Source organism: Prionailurus viverrinus, chromosome B4, assembly GCF_022837055.1.
Source record: "Prionailurus viverrinus isolate Anna chromosome B4, UM_Priviv_1.0, whole genome shotgun sequence".
In the NCBI taxonomy this organism is placed as follows: domain Eukaryota; kingdom Metazoa; phylum Chordata; class Mammalia; order Carnivora; family Felidae; genus Prionailurus; species Prionailurus viverrinus.
Genome location: NC_062567.1, coordinates 139,002,726 through 139,020,532, shown reverse-complemented (window position 1 = coordinate 139,020,532; position 17,807 = coordinate 139,002,726). Strand labels below are relative to the sequence as shown.

At 65.8% G+C, this 17,807-nt stretch overlaps 2 protein-coding genes across 7 annotated transcripts; both read right to left on the bottom strand.

Annotated features, from left to right (window-relative positions):
• Positions 1-1,719: 1,719 nt before the first annotated feature.
• Positions 1,720-4,981, bottom strand: LOC125170693 (angiopoietin-related protein 5-like). Its single transcript, XM_047867368.1, has 7 exons — positions 4,861-4,981; positions 4,299-4,404; positions 4,194-4,221; positions 3,576-3,667; positions 2,702-2,828; positions 2,369-2,554; positions 1,720-2,050 (listed from the first exon to the last, which is right to left on the bottom strand). Exons 2-7 carry the CDS (start codon positions 4,383-4,385, stop codon positions 1,749-1,751), a joined length of 822 nt encoding a protein of 273 aa, XP_047723324.1. The 5' UTR covers positions 4,386-4,404; positions 4,861-4,981; the 3' UTR covers positions 1,720-1,748.
• Positions 4,982-5,869: 888 nt separating this feature from the next.
• TRABD (TraB domain containing) lies at positions 5,870-14,537 on the bottom strand. Of its 6 annotated transcripts, XM_047867366.1 has the most exons (11): positions 14,449-14,490; positions 10,820-10,893; positions 9,219-9,287; positions 8,733-8,811; positions 8,137-8,303; positions 7,700-7,840; positions 7,170-7,280; positions 6,938-7,089; positions 6,525-6,790; positions 6,317-6,428; positions 5,870-6,186 (listed from the first exon to the last, which is right to left on the bottom strand). In XM_047867366.1, exons 3-11 carry the CDS (start codon positions 9,249-9,251, stop codon positions 6,009-6,011), a joined length of 1,239 nt encoding a protein of 412 aa, XP_047723322.1. In that variant the 5' UTR covers positions 9,252-9,287; positions 10,820-10,893; positions 14,449-14,490; the 3' UTR covers positions 5,870-6,008. The 6 variants fall into 6 exon arrangements, with proteins under 6 accessions (XP_047723322.1, XP_047723321.1, XP_047723317.1 ...); XM_047867365.1 differs by lacking the exon at positions 10,820-10,893 and having other exon boundaries at positions 14,449-14,537; XM_047867361.1 differs by lacking the exon at positions 14,449-14,490 and having other exon boundaries at positions 10,820-14,414.
• Between the last annotated feature and the right edge of the window lie 3,270 nt (positions 14,538-17,807).

Below are 17,807 nucleotides of genomic sequence, written 5' to 3'. Positions count from 1 at the left end.
AGTCCCTCTGCCCCGACAGGAAGTCCCGGCCCCGCGTGCCCCGCCACCCAATCACTGGGGGAGCAGCGTTTACTACTGCGCCTGCGCGGGCCGCGCCCGCGAAGGCCGGTCTCTGATTGGTTGCAGAGTACGCCTGTCCGCTCCTGCGGTTCCGCCCCGCGGCCGCGGAGTGGCGGGCGTGGGGATGGGCCGGGAAAAGGACTAGCGCGCCGGGGGCTGGTCCGCTAGAGCGGACCGGGGAGCGGGGGAACGGGGCCGTCTAGAATGGCTGCTCTGCGTGAGGAGCCGGCAGGTCCCTGGAGGTCCGACCCGGGAAACACCGGACAGTAGGGACTGAGTGCTCCGAGTGGGGTGACCGTGCTGAGCGACGTCCCTAGTAGACCGCCAGGGTGAAGCCAAGGTCAGCCCCGGCCCCGCTCTGTGCCGAGGGTCTGTCTCCGGATCGTCCTCTAGCTGCGCCGGGCACCGGGACAGGAGGGAAAGAGGATGTTTGTCCAGGAAGGTCGGTGGGGACCGCCCGGGAAGAGCCCCAGGGCAAAGCCAAAGCTGAGATTGGGCGAGACTCTGGCCTGGAGCCTCTCCGGTGCAGGAGCGCCTTTGCTCCCGCTCTTCCTCTGCTCGGAGCAGGATTCCTCACAGGAGTTCTGGATTCCATGCCCACCCGGCGCCACGCTGCTCCTTAAGTGCCGCCTGGCACCCTGTGTTTTTCCTTGCATAGCACTTCCCTGAAACGACCTGAATCCCTTATTTTCCTGTTTCTTCTGTCTCTCTCCTCACCCGTGCCGCTGGAGGGCAGAGTCTTTGAAGGGTCCTGCCCCCCACCCCCAAAGACCCCCTCAGGGTCACTGTTGCTGAATAACTCAGGTGTTCAGTTCAGAGGAGCCTTGAAAAGACCCCTTGATGCCTGCATGGAGTGGGTGGCCCTTGGAAGGGTTTGCCAGTGTCCCCCGCCCCACTCCCGGCCCCATACTGGAACCGGACACCAGAAGCTGGACAAACATACAAGCTCCCTCCTGGCTGGATTCTACACTTAAGTTCAAGGAGCTACCTCTGGAACTTTCTCCTGGGGCCACAACGTGGGTTTCCCAGACCTCGTGTGAACCGTCTCTGCCCCTGCCAGCTGAGTGGCATTGGGAGACCCCCTCAACCCCTCTCCAGCTGAGTCCTCATCCGTGTGGGGGACAGTGAGTTTAGGCCCTCATAGATGCTCAGTGCCCAGAGTCTCCTGCAGTCTGACACTTTCCTCCCCATCTGGGCCTGCTGGCACAGTGCCCCGTCCCCAGCCTCCTTCCTAACTGCCTAGGGAAACTGGCCCGAGCCCATCTCGTCTTCCCCAGGTCCCAGGCCCTTCTGACTCATCTCTTTGCCCCCTGACCCCACTGTCTTGCCCACGCTTTGGGATCTGGTGGGATCGGGTTCTTGAAGGCTCAAGAGCACCAGGCTGTGTCCCGCTGGCCGCCCTCACAGAGGTCACAGCCAGTGGGGGCATCGGGTGGGTGGCAAGGGTTCCAGCAGGTCAGCAGGGACGGGCAGTGCCCTCCCAGACCTGGTGACCTTGCTTCTGGCCTCAAGGTTGGGCTTCGTGGATTTCCCCAGGTGCACGGACAGGTGTCCTGGGTGGGCAGCGCTGGGTCTGGGCAGCCAGGCTGGGCAGGAGCTGAGCTCGGCGCCTCCCCTATCCCCATCCCGAGGAAGACACAGCAGACGGCAGGGCTTGAACGTTTAATGAGGCTCGGCCACCGAGGGGCCTAGGCCTTGTGGGAAGCAGTGGTGCGCACGCGCAGCACGCTGGCGCGCAGGGTGGGCCGGTGGTTGCCGGTGGCCCAGCGCATGCCCGAGGCGGCCCCTCCGCGCTCCGGCCACGGCCCGTTGAGGTCAGCTTGGCCGCAGTCGCTGTACCACCAGCCGGCGCCCGAGCGGTCGCGGCTGCAGCTGGTGAAGGGCTGTGTGCCGTCCGTGCAGGGCGAGCAGTGGTCGCGGTCGCGGTCCAGCGTGCTGAAGCCACAGCCCTCTTGGTCATCCGTGCGGCCCAAGCCCCGGAACGCGTCCCCTGCACAGCGTGGTGGCGTGGGTGGCGGGCCGGCTGCCCCTCCGGCCCGCGCTCCCGTCGTGGAAGCTGCTCTGGCTGCCTCGGCGTCTGAGACCGCAGGGCAGACGCTTGGGGAGCGACAGCCTCGCCCGGAGCGTTGAGGCTGACAGATGTGGGCCGGAAAGCCAGGGTCTCCAGGGACCCAACCTTCCCTACCCACCCTGGCCCCGTGGCAAGACTACCCTCCCCCCAGCCTGGAGAGTCCAGTGGACAAAGCAGGACACTTGTGCGTGTGGGCGGGGGGCAGGCATGAGGCCCCCTTACCTCCCAAGCACTCACCTGCGTTCCCAGAGTACAGGCCAAGGGTCAATCGGTAAAACAGGTCCTCCCCGTCCACGTGGAAGTTGTCATAGTGGGCCTGAAGCGTGTGGTTGTCCGCATCCAGAAGGTCCACCGTGAGCTCTGAGCGCAGGCCCGGCTGGGAAGTCAGGTCGGAGATGTGCTGCAGCCCCAGCCAGTGGTCACCTGCAGGGGTGGGCACCCAGGCTGAGGCTGCCGCGTGACGGCCACCCCTGGCCTCCTCCTATCGTCTCTGCCCTGTGGGCCCGGTGACCCCCAAACACCAGCCTCGGGGTGCACGCCCCTGTGCCCACAGGCACACGGCCCTCCTACCCGTCAAGTCTCCGAAGCCCTGTTTGTACTCCTGCCAGCATCTCTCAAAGTCCAGACGCCTCCGCCTGCCCCGGTCCCGGCTCTGAATCACCGTCCAGCCACCGTCCTCCCGCATGTCGCACAGAGCCTGGGGAAGGACTGCACGTGGCAGGCAGTGCCTGGCTGGACCCACGTAGGCTGCCCCTGTCCTATCTGTGCCCCCCCCCCCCCCAACGCTTTCTGTTTGAAAACCGAAACTTTTCCTGCTTGTCCGTGTCATGTAAACTCTCCTCGTAACGAATCCACATTCTCAGAAGCAGGGCGAGGATCCACGGTAGCGCCCCAGGCCTCGGGAGGGCCGCCGGCTTTCACGTCCGTTTGCACCTGCTTTGTGGCTTTGTTTTTCCACCTAACGTTGGATCCTGGAATCTCTCCTTGTTCGTACCTTTACGGGTGCAAGCTTGGGTTTCTCCCAACCTTTCCTGACTATAAAACAATGTCTGTGGGGCGCCGGGGTGGCTCAGTTAAGTGTCTGACTCTTGATCTTGGCTCAGGTCATGATCTCACAGTTCGAGAGTTCAAGCCCCGGATCGGGCTCTGTGCTGACAATGCAGACCCTGCTCCGGATTCTCTCCCTCCCCTGCTCCTCCCCACTCATGCGCATATACTCTCAATCTCTCTTTCTCTCTCTCAAGATAAGCACTAAAAAATAAAATAAAATAAACCCCCCCGGCAAAGTCCGTGAACATCTCCGTGCCCAGCTGTGTCTGAGGACAGACTCCACCCAGTCCGGCCGGTCCTTCCCTGTTACTTGAACAAGTAACTTCTCTTGTTTTTGCCCAAGCAAGTCATACGGAGTATCTCCTGGACCCTCACCCCGCTGAGGGCTGCTCACCTGGAAGGGGGCGCTGGCTCCCTCTGGCTGGATGGTGTACACACCGCTGGGGGCTCTGGGCTTCTCCACCCAGATCTGAGAGCAGTCCCTCCCTGTGGGAGATGCGGCCAGGAAGGCTCAGGCCTGGGAGGGGGCCGTGGTCCCCCAGTGACCAGAACCGGAGTCCTCCTCCTGCAGAGGCCCTGGGACAATCTGGCAGATGGGCAGCCAGTCTCCCGAGTTTGGGCCACGCCTGCCTCAGGCCTCTTCTCTGGGAGCGGCTGTTCCTTGGGCTCTGCAAATTGGCCCGGCCGCAACCCTCAGCCAGACCCTCAATTCTTCCCGTGGCCCCCAGACAGAACCTCTCCCCTTCACCTGCTGCCCTGGGAAGGTCCCTCACGGTTCCCCCACCTTCCTCCCCCTGGCCTGGCAGTGGCGGGAGGGCTGCCCTGAGCCCAGCGGGCCCCTCCTAACACAGGAACACAGTGGGGCCTGGTCCTTGTCTGCCCTCCTCCCAGGCCGTCTGGGGCAGGGACCCAGCCCGGTCCTCATGGGGAGTGAGGCCTGCCAGGGCAGGGCCCGTGGGTGACAGGCCAGAGGCTGCCCAGACCTGACGCCCCCCCCCCACCCCATCCCGACCTTGGGGTTCCAGCAGCACCGCCTGGACCTGTGGAGAGAGAGGACATTGGTCGGGGGCGGTCTTGGTAGCCCGGCGAGACCCACCGGCCCGATGACCACTCTTACCGGCTGTCGATGCCGCACCATGGAGCCGGCCTGGGGCACAGAGAGGCAGAGGATAGCAGCAAGACCCAGTACGGGGCGGGCAGCCATGCTTCCGGAGGGTGCAGCCCTGGTGGGGGAGAGCCCAGCCCGTAGCCCTACCAGCCTCCCTTCACGCCCACGGACGGCCCACACCACCCTGGGTGCTCACTGTGGTCCTTCCGGGCAGATCTGAGCCACTGGTCCCGGCACCTTTTGTTCGGGTGCTGGGCTCGCCCCGCCTCCCCCCACCCCCCCACCCCCGCCCCCGTGCCAGGGTTGGGGGAGGTTTGCGGGCGGGAAGCCTGAGGGTGTGGACCAGGGAGGTGAGGGGCAGGGACTACTGCCTGTCCCTGAGCACACTTCCCCTTGGCTGGTGTCCTCGCTGGGCCGGGGTCTGCACTTGGGACAGGCAGGTGCGGGGGCCCCAGGGCCTAGACCCAGTGCTGAGAGGCAGGTGTTGGCGGCAGGAAGTTCTCCAGACCGCTAGGCCCAGGCCGGTCACCCCTGCTGCCACCCGTCACCTCCTCCTGCCGCTTGTGCTCACTTCTACACACTTCACGAAACAGGAGCTTTTCCAAAATTAGACTTTATTTCCATTTCTCAGGAATGAGTACACGTATGACAGAAAACACGGTGCGGCCCCGTTCACGGCCGTGGGTTTCACCTGGTTTTGTCAGACATCGAGTCAACACAGACACAATCAAGCGTGGCCCCGGGGCCCGGGTGGGCTGCACAGAGGCCGTGTCACAGACACGTGACCCGCGGAGCGTGGCCGCAGGGAGGTGCCCGGGGTGGGAGCCCCGCGTGGGCTCGGCCCAACCTCGGGTCTCAGTCTGTCCCGCCCCACAGCGGACACGCGCCCGCTGTCCACTGAGGTTGGGGCCGAGGAAGGCTCCCGCCCGAGGGCTGCAGCCCCAGAAGCCCCCAGCCAGAGGCGGGCCCGGCACCCCCCTGCGGAGGCTGACCTTTCTCCCACGGGCTCACCCTCTCGGGATCGAGGTCCCCCCACGCACACGTTCTCTTTGTCCCAACCAGGTTTAAGGCTAGTATTTTCTGACGTTTGCTTCAGTTTTTCTCTTAAGTTAAAATTACCTGAGTAAAAAAACTTCAGACATTTTTAAAAACCAAAACCACACACCGTCTGCAGGCAGAGCTGGTGTGCGCCCGCCGCGACCGAGCGTGGCCAAGCTGCCCAGGCGGGAGGGACGCTCCCAGGAGCCACGACAGAGCTGCGTGGGGTGACCTGGCCCTTCCCAAACATGCCGGCCAGGAACCCGGTGGCCCAGAACCCACTGGGACTCGCTCCCGGGCCAGGGCTCCTGCTGCCAGCGCGTGAGAAGGCACAGTGAGGTAGGGGATGGCTGGCCATGCCCACCACGCCCCTTCACCTGGGGGCCGGGGATGGGGGTGGGGCGGTGTGCACCTTTGGCCCCTCCCCCACCAGCGCGTCCTGATGCCCACGAACCCCAAGAGCGGTCCCTGCAGGGCCGGGGATGAGGGTGGGGAGGGGGCTGCTGGGAAGCCTGAGCTCAGAGCAGTTAAATATTTCTTTATTTGGGCGGGTTGGGGGAGGAGAGGCGTGGCCGGGCCTGGACCCCCACAGGGGGTGGCACCCAGCCGCTCCTCGTTGGGGGGGGGCCAGCCCCAGCGCCCCTCAGCGGTGACACGGGAGCCGCCACGCGTTGGTCCTTCCTATTTGCGCGGCCGGACTGCGGACGCCCTCTGCAGACAGTACTGAGCGACAGGCAGTGACAGGACCAGGCTGGTGGCGCGGCGCCCCATCCAGTAAAGGCCGTAGCCCAGCAGGCCCAAGAAGGCGGCCTTCACGGCCAGCCGGGACACTCTGCCGGAGATGGACGGCGGGGGGACGCTGGGGAAGGGAGGGCGGGCTGGGCCTGGCTGGGGGGCACACGCTGCCCCCCAGCCCCCAGCCCAGCCTGGCCGCGACCCTGCCGGGCTCCGTGCTCAGGGACTGCAGGGCGCACGTGGGCGGCACTCACGTCATGATCTCCTGGATGTTGAGGTCGGTGGTCCAGTTCTTCTCGATGCCCGGCACGTGGCCCATGCCCACGACGCCCACCACCACCGAGGGGACACACTTCCTGGGCTCGGCTGTGGGGAAAGGGAAGCATCAGCCCCCGCCCGGCGGGCACGGCGCCTGGGGAGCCCCCGCCCGGGGCCGGCCGTCGCCGTCGCCGTCGCCGTCACCGTCAGAGGAGCGGGGCAGCTCCAGGCGCCGGGCGGCCTGCCGCAGCATGTAGGTCAGGTAAACGTCGCGCTCCGAGACGATGGTGCGGTGCAGGTCGGGGAACGCGCCGACCATCTCGGCCATCATCTGCTCCAGCAGGTCCTTTTGCTTGCAGCGTTCCACGTCGTCCTTGCTGGGGGCAGAGGGCACGCTGCCAGCCTCGTGGGCACGGGGCGGCCGGCGGGAGGCTGGTGCTGTTGACCCAGGGCAGGGACCTCGGTGCCCTCTTTGTTCGGGATCACGGCGGAAGGAAGGAGCGGGAGGGCCCTGTTTGAGGAGGCTCAGCCCGAGAACAAGGGGGAACGTGCCACGCGGCGGGGGCTGGGCCCCGCTTCCTGGGTGGGGCTGCCTGCCGGAGGCCGAGGGGCCCTACCTGATGGGGTCTGACAGGAAGCACAGGCCCCAGGCCAGCTTGACTTTCTGCCAGAAGGACAGTGCGGCGATGGCCCTCTTGAAGGTGACGGGGATGGGCCGGTCGCCCAGGTGGAACTTGCAGAAAGGCACCTTGCTGGCCTGGGGCAGGGGCTGGGTGTCGGTTGGGGAAGCCTGAGCCCCGGGGCGGCTCCCATGCCCTGAGCCCCCGTCCCGGCCGGACCCTGGCCCACCTCCTTGAAGGCCGCCCTGAACTCGCCGCCGGGGGCCATGCCCAGCTGCTCGGTGATGTGGGCCGACACCTTCAGCAGCAGCATCTGCATGAGTCCAGACATGACCCCGTTCTGCAGGGGAGGGGACCGAGGGTCAACGGCCGCGTGGGCACAGAGCACAGGCCTAGCCTACGTCGTGGGGCCGAGCAAGGGCCTTGGGCAGGCGGCCGCAGCCACGGCGGATGCTGAGGCCCCACTTCCCTCCAGCCGCCCCCGCCCGTGTCCCCGAGGGGCACACGGAGCGGCACTTGGAGCCGGCAGGCAGGCTGGAGCGCGCTCTGCGGCCACCCCCTCCCCCCCCCCCCCTCCCCCGTGCCCCAGGACCCGCTCGGCGAACCCCGGGGTCCCCGTCCGGCCCTCGCCTCGGGGCCGAAGCACCACCCGCCTGTCCTCCCTCGTGCGAAACCCCGTAAAGGGGAGCCCCTCTCCTGCCTCCGGCCAGGGTGGGCGGGGCACCGCGCTGCTGACCGGAAGGCCGCCCGGCGCCGCACCTGCCTCACGGCCTGCTGCAGCTTCTCCAGGCTGATCTCCTTGGCCTCCTGGAGCAGCGTGCTCTCGTCCATCTTGAGCATGGACACGCGGTACTGGCACAGCTCCACCACCACCACGTCAGGCTGCACCTCCCGGATGGTCTGCAACAGACATGCCGGCTGAGCCCCGGGGCCCTGCTCCCGGCCCGGCCCCGGCCCCGCAGGGAGGCCCGGCCCCAGGGGCTACCTCGGCTGCTGTGGCCACAACTCGTTCCTGGAAGCAACCGAGAAGCTACAAAAAGTTCGCCGATCGCTAAACAGAAAAGTGCCCAGGCTGCGAGGCTTCCCCGGCATCAGAAACCTCCCCTCTGAGGGGCGCTGGCGTCGCGGAGGAGGAAGTGGGGGCTCACGGGAAGGGGCCGCTCGGCCCAAGGCCAGCCCAGTGTGGCGGGCCTCACCTTCACGACGTCCCTCTTGCTGTCATCGCTGAAGTGGGCTGTGCCCACCACGTACACCCTGCTCCCGTCCTCGGCCACCAGCTCGGTCACGGTGCGCGGCAGGCTGGGCCGTTCCCGCCGCCTCCTCAGCTTCATCTCCAGGAGCAGGGACAGAGCGTCGGCGTCGGCTGCAAGGACAGCAGGCCAGCTGGGGTGCCGTGCGCACCGGGGCCCACCTTCCTGAGCAGCTCTCTCCACGGGGCTCCCCCGGCCTCGATGGGCCGCCACCCACACTCAGCACTGCTCACTACAGCGCACGCGACCGGCACGGTGCCGTCGGAGCAGACCTTCCCCGTGAAAAGGGGCCTGGGCCTTGGCGAGGTCTGCAGTCTCCACGATGAGAATCACCCAGGCATCGAGGGAGCCAGGACGGGGATGGCCGTGACCATGCAGGGCCGAGGTCCCCAGGGCAGCTCTGAAGCACTTAGGCTCCCACCCAACAACCTGGGGCTGGCTGGGAACCCCATTCACCACAAACTCAGCCCAAGCCCCGCCTGGCCAGGAGCTGCCCCCCCCCACCGGCTCCCCAGCACTGAATGGTGTCAGGGAGCACGCACACAGGTTCTGGGGTTCTCCGGAAAGCACCCTGGGCACCACCTCGGAAGACCCCACTGGGACAACGGGCTCCGTGTCAGCCTGCAGAGGGAACAGAAGTGTCTGAGTCAGGGCACCACCCTCCCTGGGGGCTGCGGGACACTTGGCACCCACCTGTCCCCAGCGGGCCCATCAAGAACTCAGGGGCTGCTGCTCCATGAACTCCGTGTGCTCCCCGGGATGAAATCTCTGTGATCATTTCCTTGGATACGGCCCACCCCCAGGGCTCCCTGCCCCCAGGTCCCCCTGGCTGACCCAGAACCCAGCCCCCGCCCTCCAAAAGCCACATAATGCTCTTCTATGCATAGAAGCAGCCACGGTGACCCCAGGCGACCACGCTGAGGGGGAACCCACACTCTGCTGAGCAGCTGGCCAGACCCCGAGCCCGAGGTCGTTCAGGAAGCAGCCGCCCCCCTACCCCCCGCCCAGCATCCAGCCCAGGCTCTGACCTCCTGAGGTGACCGCTCCTCCTCCCCCTCCATGGCTGGGAGGCAGCTCCTGGCACTGATGAGGGATACCTGAGGAAATACAGGAAGCACGTTTTCACCTGCGCACGGGGCTCAGGGCACCACGGGGCTCAGTCTGATCTGAAAGATCCGTGGGTGGCATTACCGCCTCTGCCCTTCCAGATTGACACCTGTCAGTCACCAGCTACGGACGGCCGGGGTCCAGGGTCCCTGTGGCCGGCACAGCAGGTGTGAGAGTCTGGCTGTGAGCGGCATACAAACCCTGCACCACGGGGCTAAGAACAGAGCTGGAGAGGCCTGGCTTTGCCCCCGCCAGTGAACTGGGGGTCCTCTGCCGAGCAGACCTGTCACCCCCATCTCCCGTTTACCCCACAGAGAGCAAGGCATTGGAGCTCAGGGACCAGCCCTGAGGGGCAGTCAGGCAGACCGGGACGTTCCCTTTACGGCTCTGGAACAAAACACACTGCGCCAAACTCCCACAGGTGAGAAAACCCAGCAGAAGACAAGAGTCTGAGTATCAAGTAGGTGCTGAATGCCTTCAGGGGAGTCATCCAGGCGTCTCTGGAACTCAGACTCAGCGCGACGGCCGCTGCCCCGTCGGGAGCCACAGTGTGAGCGTCAGCATCTCGGAAGCAGGAAGGAGCAAGGCTCTCCAGCCGCCCCCCTCAGAAGGAGCCAGGAGCTTAGGGGGGGGGGGGGACAGTCATGTGGGCACAGCAGGCGCACTTCCTGGAAAGGGCTTTGTCACCAGGACAAAGGACAGCGTACCATCCGGACCTCTGGGGCCAAGGGGAGTGAGGGGCCCGAGGCCTGTACCGGGACGTGTGGTTCTGGTTGCCAGGCGCGAGACAGCAGCATCGCCAACGCGGGCTTCACCCGGGCTTCCCCGAGACGCCGCGGAAACTCAAGCCAGGGTCTGCTGCTGCCTCCAGGGCCACCTCTGAGCGCAGCTCAAAACGACCAGGCCCCCCGAGGAGTCTGACCAGGGACCTCGTGCAGACTGTGGGATTAGGGAAACACCCCGACCTGTCTGAAGTTGGGCCGTGGTACCATGGCTGGGTTCTCAAGCCCACCCAGCCCATGAGTGTTACATGTGCCTCTGGGCAGTGCTGGGGGAACGGGGTGCGGCTGCCCCAGGGCGCCACGGACCCTCGCCTCACCCGTTTTCCTGGGGCTGCACACTTCTCTCAAACTTTCACAAGAAGGAAGGGCAAATGATAAGGCCAGTGCGACGCCGGGCCAGGTTCCTGTCCCTCAGGCCTGTGGTCACACAGCAGCAGGGAGCAGACAGGGTTCACCCAGGCCATGACCACCCGTGGCTCACCGCGCACCCCCGTGCAGGCAGCCCGGGGCAGGGCAGGGCAGGGCAGGGCTCCCTCCCAGTTTAACCAACACTCTCACATGCCCCGGGGCTGACCGAGGGTGGGAGGGGGCGGCCCCTCTAGAGGATGGCCCAGTTTCTAAAAGAGGAACTGGCTTAGGGCTAGAGGACACAGTTGGGCCCCGGCCTCTCCGGGCCAGCAGAAAGGGGTGGCTGCGGAGGGGAGGAGGGCCTGGCCTCCTAAGCACCCCTCCCCCAGTACCTCCTGTCCAGGATCCCCAAAGCCCCTTCTTCCTGCTTCACAGAAGGAAAGCACTCCACCATGCAAGGTGCCAACTGAAATGCAAACAGGAAGCGGAGCCTGGAGCTGGAGGGGTGGGGCTGAGCGGTCACTGGAGCTCCTGCCACCCCGCCCCCCCAACCCCCAGGCCCCAGAGCCGGCCCAGCAGGGCAGCCGGGACGATGGCCCTTTGTCAGGCTCCATGCAAAAAAGCAAACAGTTCTCCCAAGCAGCACACCGCTGCCAAGGTACTAGAAAAACTTTTTAAGAAAACATCCTGTGCCCTGGCAGGAAGGCTCCTGTAAGAACACGCAAGCGGGAGGTCACCACGGAGGTCACTGTGGTGCCTCAGCCCTCCCCCCCACGGTGTGGTGGCTACAGGTCTAGGGTGCAGGTCCAGGGCGCATCCTCCCTCCCTCCCCCTCCCTCCGGCCAGACGACCCTCTGTGCCCACAGGGGACAGGCAGGCCCCACTCTGTGCGGGCCAGGGGCACCTTTCTGGGGAGGCCCTTCCAGGTCCTGCATCCTACAGGCCGGGGGTGGCAGACAAGCCTTGAGTCGGCAATGGCTCGGCCCCCCACTGTGGCGCAGCACCCGGGTCGCCTCCTGCAGCTGCTCCCCAGAGGTGGGCGCCTGGCCTAGTCAGGCCGGAAGACCACCGAGGCTCCTTCAACACCAAGAGTCTGAGATTCTGAGAAGCCTCCTTGTCTGAGGCTGTTGCCTCCACACACCTTCCCATACCCTGGTTTCCCTCCGCTGCGGGGGCGGGGTCCCCTGGCAATACCCTCGTAGGATGTCATCTCAATGGCTTAACCGCCCCCCACCCCCATATGCGGTTTCAAATATTTACAGCTGAGGCCTGAGCCTCTCCCAGCTGCCAGGAGGGCAGCAAAGTGCCTCCCGCCTCCCGCAGACCTCTGGGCTCAGCCTCCACTCCCTGCACCCGCAGGTAGCTGCTGTGGGGCGTCCACGTGCCTCCTGGTTTCCCGCCACACGCTATCCGGATCTACAGGTCCCAACAGCTCCCTCCACCACCGCATGCTGCGGGGACCAGGAGACCCCTGGCTGACACCCTCCAGGGGAGATACCCGTGCCCCCTCCTGAATCCACGCTCCAGCACGTGGCCCTGCTACCTGGCCGGGCCACAGCCACCGATGCTGGGAGCCTGTGACCCTGGCACGAAGCAGGAAGAGCCTCCTCATCCCCCTCCAACCGGCTGTCGCTGCCAAGCAGGACTGTCCATGGAGACGACCTGTGGCCAGATGCCAGCGACCAGGCTGCAGGGGATGGCACGCTGGGCCAGACCTCAGACCGGCCAAGGCCAGTGACGTGGTGCGGCGAGGCCCCGGGCAGGACCCTTCAGCCCGCGAGGACTCAGCTCCCGCCTCTAGGATCGAGGTGCTCAGAGCAGTCACCCAGCCGTCCCATCTGTCTGCACACACTAGGCCCTCTCCTGGCTGCGAGACAGGTACCACACTCAGTCTTCACTTCAGCCCGTGACCTCCAGACCTCTGTGCACTTACTCCTGTCGGGGCAGGAAAAGGGCCAGCAATCTGGTTCAGAAGACACTGAAACGTGAGTTTTCCCCAACTGTCTCCTTCTCTGGAAAGGGCCACACCACTATTTGGCTCTAGAAATTATAGTCCTGCACACACAGGACAGCAGCACAATCACCCGCACACTTCCAGGAAGTCAGATTCCAAAGCAGCGGGAATCCCCAACAGCTTTGGGACCCATCTTGTCCAGGACTCCATCGAAGGGCCTGCTGAAAGGACAGGAAAGCCCCGCCTCCGTCAGGGTCCCACCCGCGCTGTGAGCCCTGAGACACAAATCAGAGTAGCGGGTTAAGCGGTTCTGCATTGGACGAAGTGTCGGAAATTGTCCTGCCGGGTGTGCATTTCAGGATGGAAGCTGAGAACGTCGGACAGGTCAGTGTGAGTGACACAGGTTCCTGCCTGCCCGGCCCAGGCAGCCGACCTTCTCCTGGGTCCCACCTCTATGCACTGAATTGTGTCCCCCGGAGTTCAGTACTGAAGCCCTAATCCCCATGATGACAGTGTTTGCAGGTGGGACTTCTGGGAGGTGACTAAGGTTACACGAAGTCATGAGGGTAGGGCCCCATGATGGTACTAGGGCTCTTATGAGAAGAGACACCAGGCCGCTGGCCATGTGAGCACACAGGGAGAGGAAAGCCGTCTGCAAGCCAGGACGACAAAGCCCTCAGCAGCAACCAGGTTGGCCGGCACCTTGATCTTAGACTCCCAGCCTCCAGAGCTGTGAGAAAACAGTCTGCTATTTAAGCCTCGTCTCTGCGGTTCTGTTATGGCTGCAGAGCAGACTGAGACACCATCACCACCCCCTCCATGCTCTAAAAACTGAGAAGCCACAAACTGCCCCCCGGATCCCAGCCCGCTTCTCAGTGTGGCCAGGGCTGACTGGCACCAAACGGAGTTCCCAGAAAAGCCCGCCTCTCCGAACCAACCCACTGGGCTTGCTCAGGAAGCCAAAAGTCCCAGACCGGACAGACCAGCAGGCTGCAGACACAAATGACCAAGTGGGAGACAGCGGGACGTGGCCAAAGCCCTGAACTTCCCAACACCCCCACTTCTTAAGCCTGGGCCCCCCTGGCAATGGACACCCCCGGGTCTGGCAGCACCTGCTTTATGGAAGTGTGGCAAAGTCTGGGATTGGGGTAGAGGCCACAGGCCAACTTGCATTTGGGCTGGAGGCCTGAATGGCTCCTTGTCCACCACCCCTGGCTGGCCCTGCTGGAGCCTGCACCCCGCCCAACCTTGGGCCCCCGCCCTGATCACCACTGCAGGGCGCTGTGTAGGGAACACCACCAGCCTGCAAGACTGCCCAGTGGTCCTAGGGTCAAGGCTCCCTTCCAGTCACACTGCAAGGGGGCGAGCAGGAGAGCAACGGGGACAAGAGACCTAGGGAGAGGGGAGCCTGCCCAAGAAAGCAGTGAGCCTGGCGGCCTGCCCATCTTCCTCTCCAGGGAACCCCAAAGCCAGTAAGTAGGCTTCCACCTGGAAACCACCCATTCTCCTAACGAGGCTGTCCTGATCTCCAAAGGTGGCAAGGACTTCCGAGCAGACTTCCTGGCTGTTTTTGAGATGCCGAAGCCAAGGCAGCCTTGCCTGTGCTGGGACAGTTTTACGGAGACTCTCCTACGCGGTACTTCGTGGCACATAAGTTACAGCTCAGTAAAGCCGCTTCACGGAAACAGAGCGCAGACTGCTGCAGGCCTGCGGAGTTCGGCCGCGCCGTCCACCCCGCCATATGGCAGCCCCGCTCGCTCAGCCTGACGGGCAGAGGCCACCGGCACTCGGGAAGAGCCCAGGGTCTCCACCCGCAGAGGTGCGGCCCCCGCTTCTCGCCCGCGGCCCCCGCGCCGGGGGCCCCACCCGAGCCCGCAAGCCTGCTCCGCCCGCCCCCTGTCCCCGCGAGCCCCGGCCGCCTGCCCGGCCCCGCGCGCACTCCTCACGGGCCAGGGCTGACCCTTCCGACCCCAGGCCCCACGCTGGGGGCTGACTGGGCCGGGCCCAGAGCGAGGGGGGGGCCCCCGCCCCCGGCCCGTCAGCCGGGACCCTCGCCGCGCAGCGTACCGAGGCGGGGCGGCGCTCCTCAGCCGGCCTCCATGCGGCTCGTCGCCCCACCGGACGGGGCGGACCGGGGCCGGGACCGGGGGCGGGGCGGCCGGACGGCCCGGGGACGGGGGCGGGCGGCGCTCGGCATGCCGGGAAGCGCAGTTCCACGCGCCGCCCGTCCGCTCCGTCGGCGCGCCCGGTTCGCGCCGGTGGACTACACTTCCCAGGGGTCCGCGCGCAGCCACCCGCGGACTACACTTCCCAGGGGGCTGCGCGCGAGCGCCGGCGGACTACACTTCCCAGGGGGCCGCGCGCGAGAAGCCCCGCCCCACCCTGCCCCGCCCCCGGCGCCTCCGGTTCCAGGAGGAAGGAGGTAACGGTGGAGACATGAGTTCGAGTCCCCGGGCTTGTGTCCGAGCACTCTTAAATTCTCTGACTGCAGCTCCCAGTCTGGAAAAGGGATGATGTTTCCACGGGTAATGTCCACGGAGAGGCTTGCAGCCCCTGGTGAGATGCGAGGAGCAGAAAACTCTGGTTGTGGAGCACGCCCGCGTGACTCATCCTGGGTTGGGGGGGTGCCGAGACTCCCGCCCGCGGGCGACCGGGCCATCCCTCGACTTAGTGGGTTGGGTCCCCTGGGAGGGTGGGACCGACCAGGCTGAGACCTGGACCCCAAACCCCGGAGGTCTGTACGGGGAGGGGGAGGGTCTCAGGACAGGCGGACCCTGGTGCGTCTGGAGCTCCCGTCCCACTGCCAGCGGAGGGGCTCCAACCGCCAAGTCTCCGGCCCCTCGTCGTCCCCATGTGGCCAAGTGGGCTGTGGGGCGTGGGAGGGGGACTCTCAATGCCCACGACCACCCGCAGTGGGGCGTCCTGAGCCGGCCCTCCCTCTTCTCCGCATGCGGAGCGCTCCCGACCCCTGACCCCCATTGCTGGGCGCTGGAGCGGCGGCGAGCGGGGGGCTGTGGGGGCCCCGGGGGCTGCTGCCCCCCATCCTGCCCCCTCCCCTCCTCCCGCCCCCCCCCCCCCCCCCAAGCCAGCTCCACTGAGCTTGTGCCCACATCCTAGACATCCTAGACCTGACTCAGGGGCCCTCACATTCTGGCCCTGCCCTGGGGCCAGGACTCCAGTCTCCACAGAAAGCTGGTGACTAGCAGGGAGGGAAGCCCTTTAGAAAAGGAAGAGGGAGACATGTCTGCACTTCGGGGCCCTGGGACAGGCCGTTCTCTGGGGCCACTGGCTGGAGTGGGGGCCTCAGTAGTGCCTGCCTGGAGCAGGCTGCCCCGCCCCCAGCCTGGACCCGCTTGGGAGTGAGGGGATAGTCCAGTCCAGACCGGCACCGGGATTCCCCTCAGGTTCCAGGAAGAGAGGCGGTGGCCGCAGTCCCAGGCTTCTGAGCGGCTCTGGCACTGGTGGCTTGTAGGGGTCACAGGCTCCCCCGTTCTTTGGCGGGGGTTTCTCCTGGGGTCCAGCTGATGTGGGAGGCAATCCCCCGGCCACTCCTGCTGTGCGGCTGGGGCGCTGGCCGGCAGGCTGGGCTGTTTGCCGGCTGAGCTCTGTATACGAGAGACTGCATGTGGGGCCTCCGGGCTGACACTTCTCTCCTGCAGCTTCTTGGTCCCCAAAGGGCCTAGCTGGCCTCCGGGTGGCCTCTGTCCTAAAGGAGGACACTCTGGCCCGTGCGCCTCTGGTGCGCGCTCGTGTCCAGCTACCGTTCTCCCCTGGGGGCCGGTCGTGTCTGTCCTCCCGACCACCTCGGCCATCTTCACATAGGAGAGCAGCAGGGTTTTGCCAGGCAGTATGCTGAGGGGTGGGGGCACTTCCCCGGGGTCTGGAGTGAGTCTGGTTGAGATGCCCCCGTGGTGCTGGCGTGGCCCGTCTGGGGCGTGTGGGATGGAGCGCGAGGTCTTTCCTGAGCCGTCTCCTCTGAGCCGGGGACGGTTGCCCACACCTGCCACAGTGTCCTGGCCAGAGGGAAGGAGAGAGGAGATGGGGCTTCAGATGAACACTGGAGCCCGTGGGGCGCCCCCCTGCCCTCACCGGGTCGGGTGGCATCCCTCAGCACCTGCGCTAAGAGGTGTGCTTCTGTGGGATGATTACGGGGGCTCTCCTCTTCCCCAACAAACCAGGGCAGGGGCTCAGTCACACTCCAAGGACAGACCTCTGGATGAGACTGGGTCTGAAGTGTCCTGCTCGGCCTTGGCCCAGGGGACGGGTGGCTGGCAGCCTGGCAGAGCCATCTCACCCAAGACATGGAGGTGGCTCCGTGGGACCGGGGGGACTCTCCAGCAGGGGTGCCCCTAGCCCTGCCTGGACCTGCGTGTGTGCGGATGTCCCTCACCCAGCGGTACCTGTGTTCGCTGGCGGGAGGAAGGGTGCGTGAGGCAGACTCGCCGCGCCTCTGCGGGGCCCTGGGGCCGCGTCCACTCTGAGCCCACTCTGAGCAGAGCCACGGGGCAGGATGAGCCAAGCGGGGCCCGGCTGAGCTCTGCATGTGGACGGGCGGCGGTGGGGAGGTGAGCGTGGCCTTGGAGGGTTGGGGACTCCAGCTCCACTCACGAAACGGCAGGGAGGCTGTGGCCAAAGCAGCTGCCTGAGGCCAGCACGACTTGAGTGCCCCAGGTGGACACAGCCACCCCGCCCAGGGTCACGGGGCCAGTTGATGGCGGGGGGCCAAGGGGGGCGCTGCCGAGGGGCCAGGGGCCGGTCCCACCTTGTAGGACCGGCTGGGCTGCTCAGGTCCTACGGGGACACAGGGTCTCTTCCCTGGACACATGGAAACAGTGAGTGCCAACCCGAGGGGCGGTGGGCTTCACGGCCTGGGATGCCAGGCCGGGAGGAGTGTCGTGGCTCAGGTGAGGAGGGGTGCTCTCTGGGGACAGGGTGTATTAATGATGCCTTTTCGTTGCCTCGTGTTCTGACACCGGGCTGTGCCGACTCCTCCCCGGGCTGGCTAATTCCTAGAGACAACAAACTCCCGTGTGCAAACCGGCCAATCCAGAGTCGGCCCAGCACCCCCTCTGTGGGACTCCCACACTCTCTGTCACCTGCCCCCACCACCCAGGGTGGGTGCCCGACAACTAGGGGAACCCCGGGGCCCGCGGACGTGACTCACACGAGCCAGTTCTAAGCCTGCACCTGCCTCACCCACAGGAAAGTCTCCCTCTCTCGTTCCCGCTCTGCCTCCCGACCGCCTGGTGCTTCCCCCTGTGGCCCCCAGCCTGGGCACGTCGTGCCCCCTCCCCTTGGGACCTGTGAGTGATGAGCTGTCTTTCCGATGGCAGTTGTCCCCTGATCTGCTGGCCTCCCCAGACCAGAGTGATGGTGAAACTTGCGTTCAAAGTCAATGGAGGGATGCAGTCCTTTGCTTGTGTCTC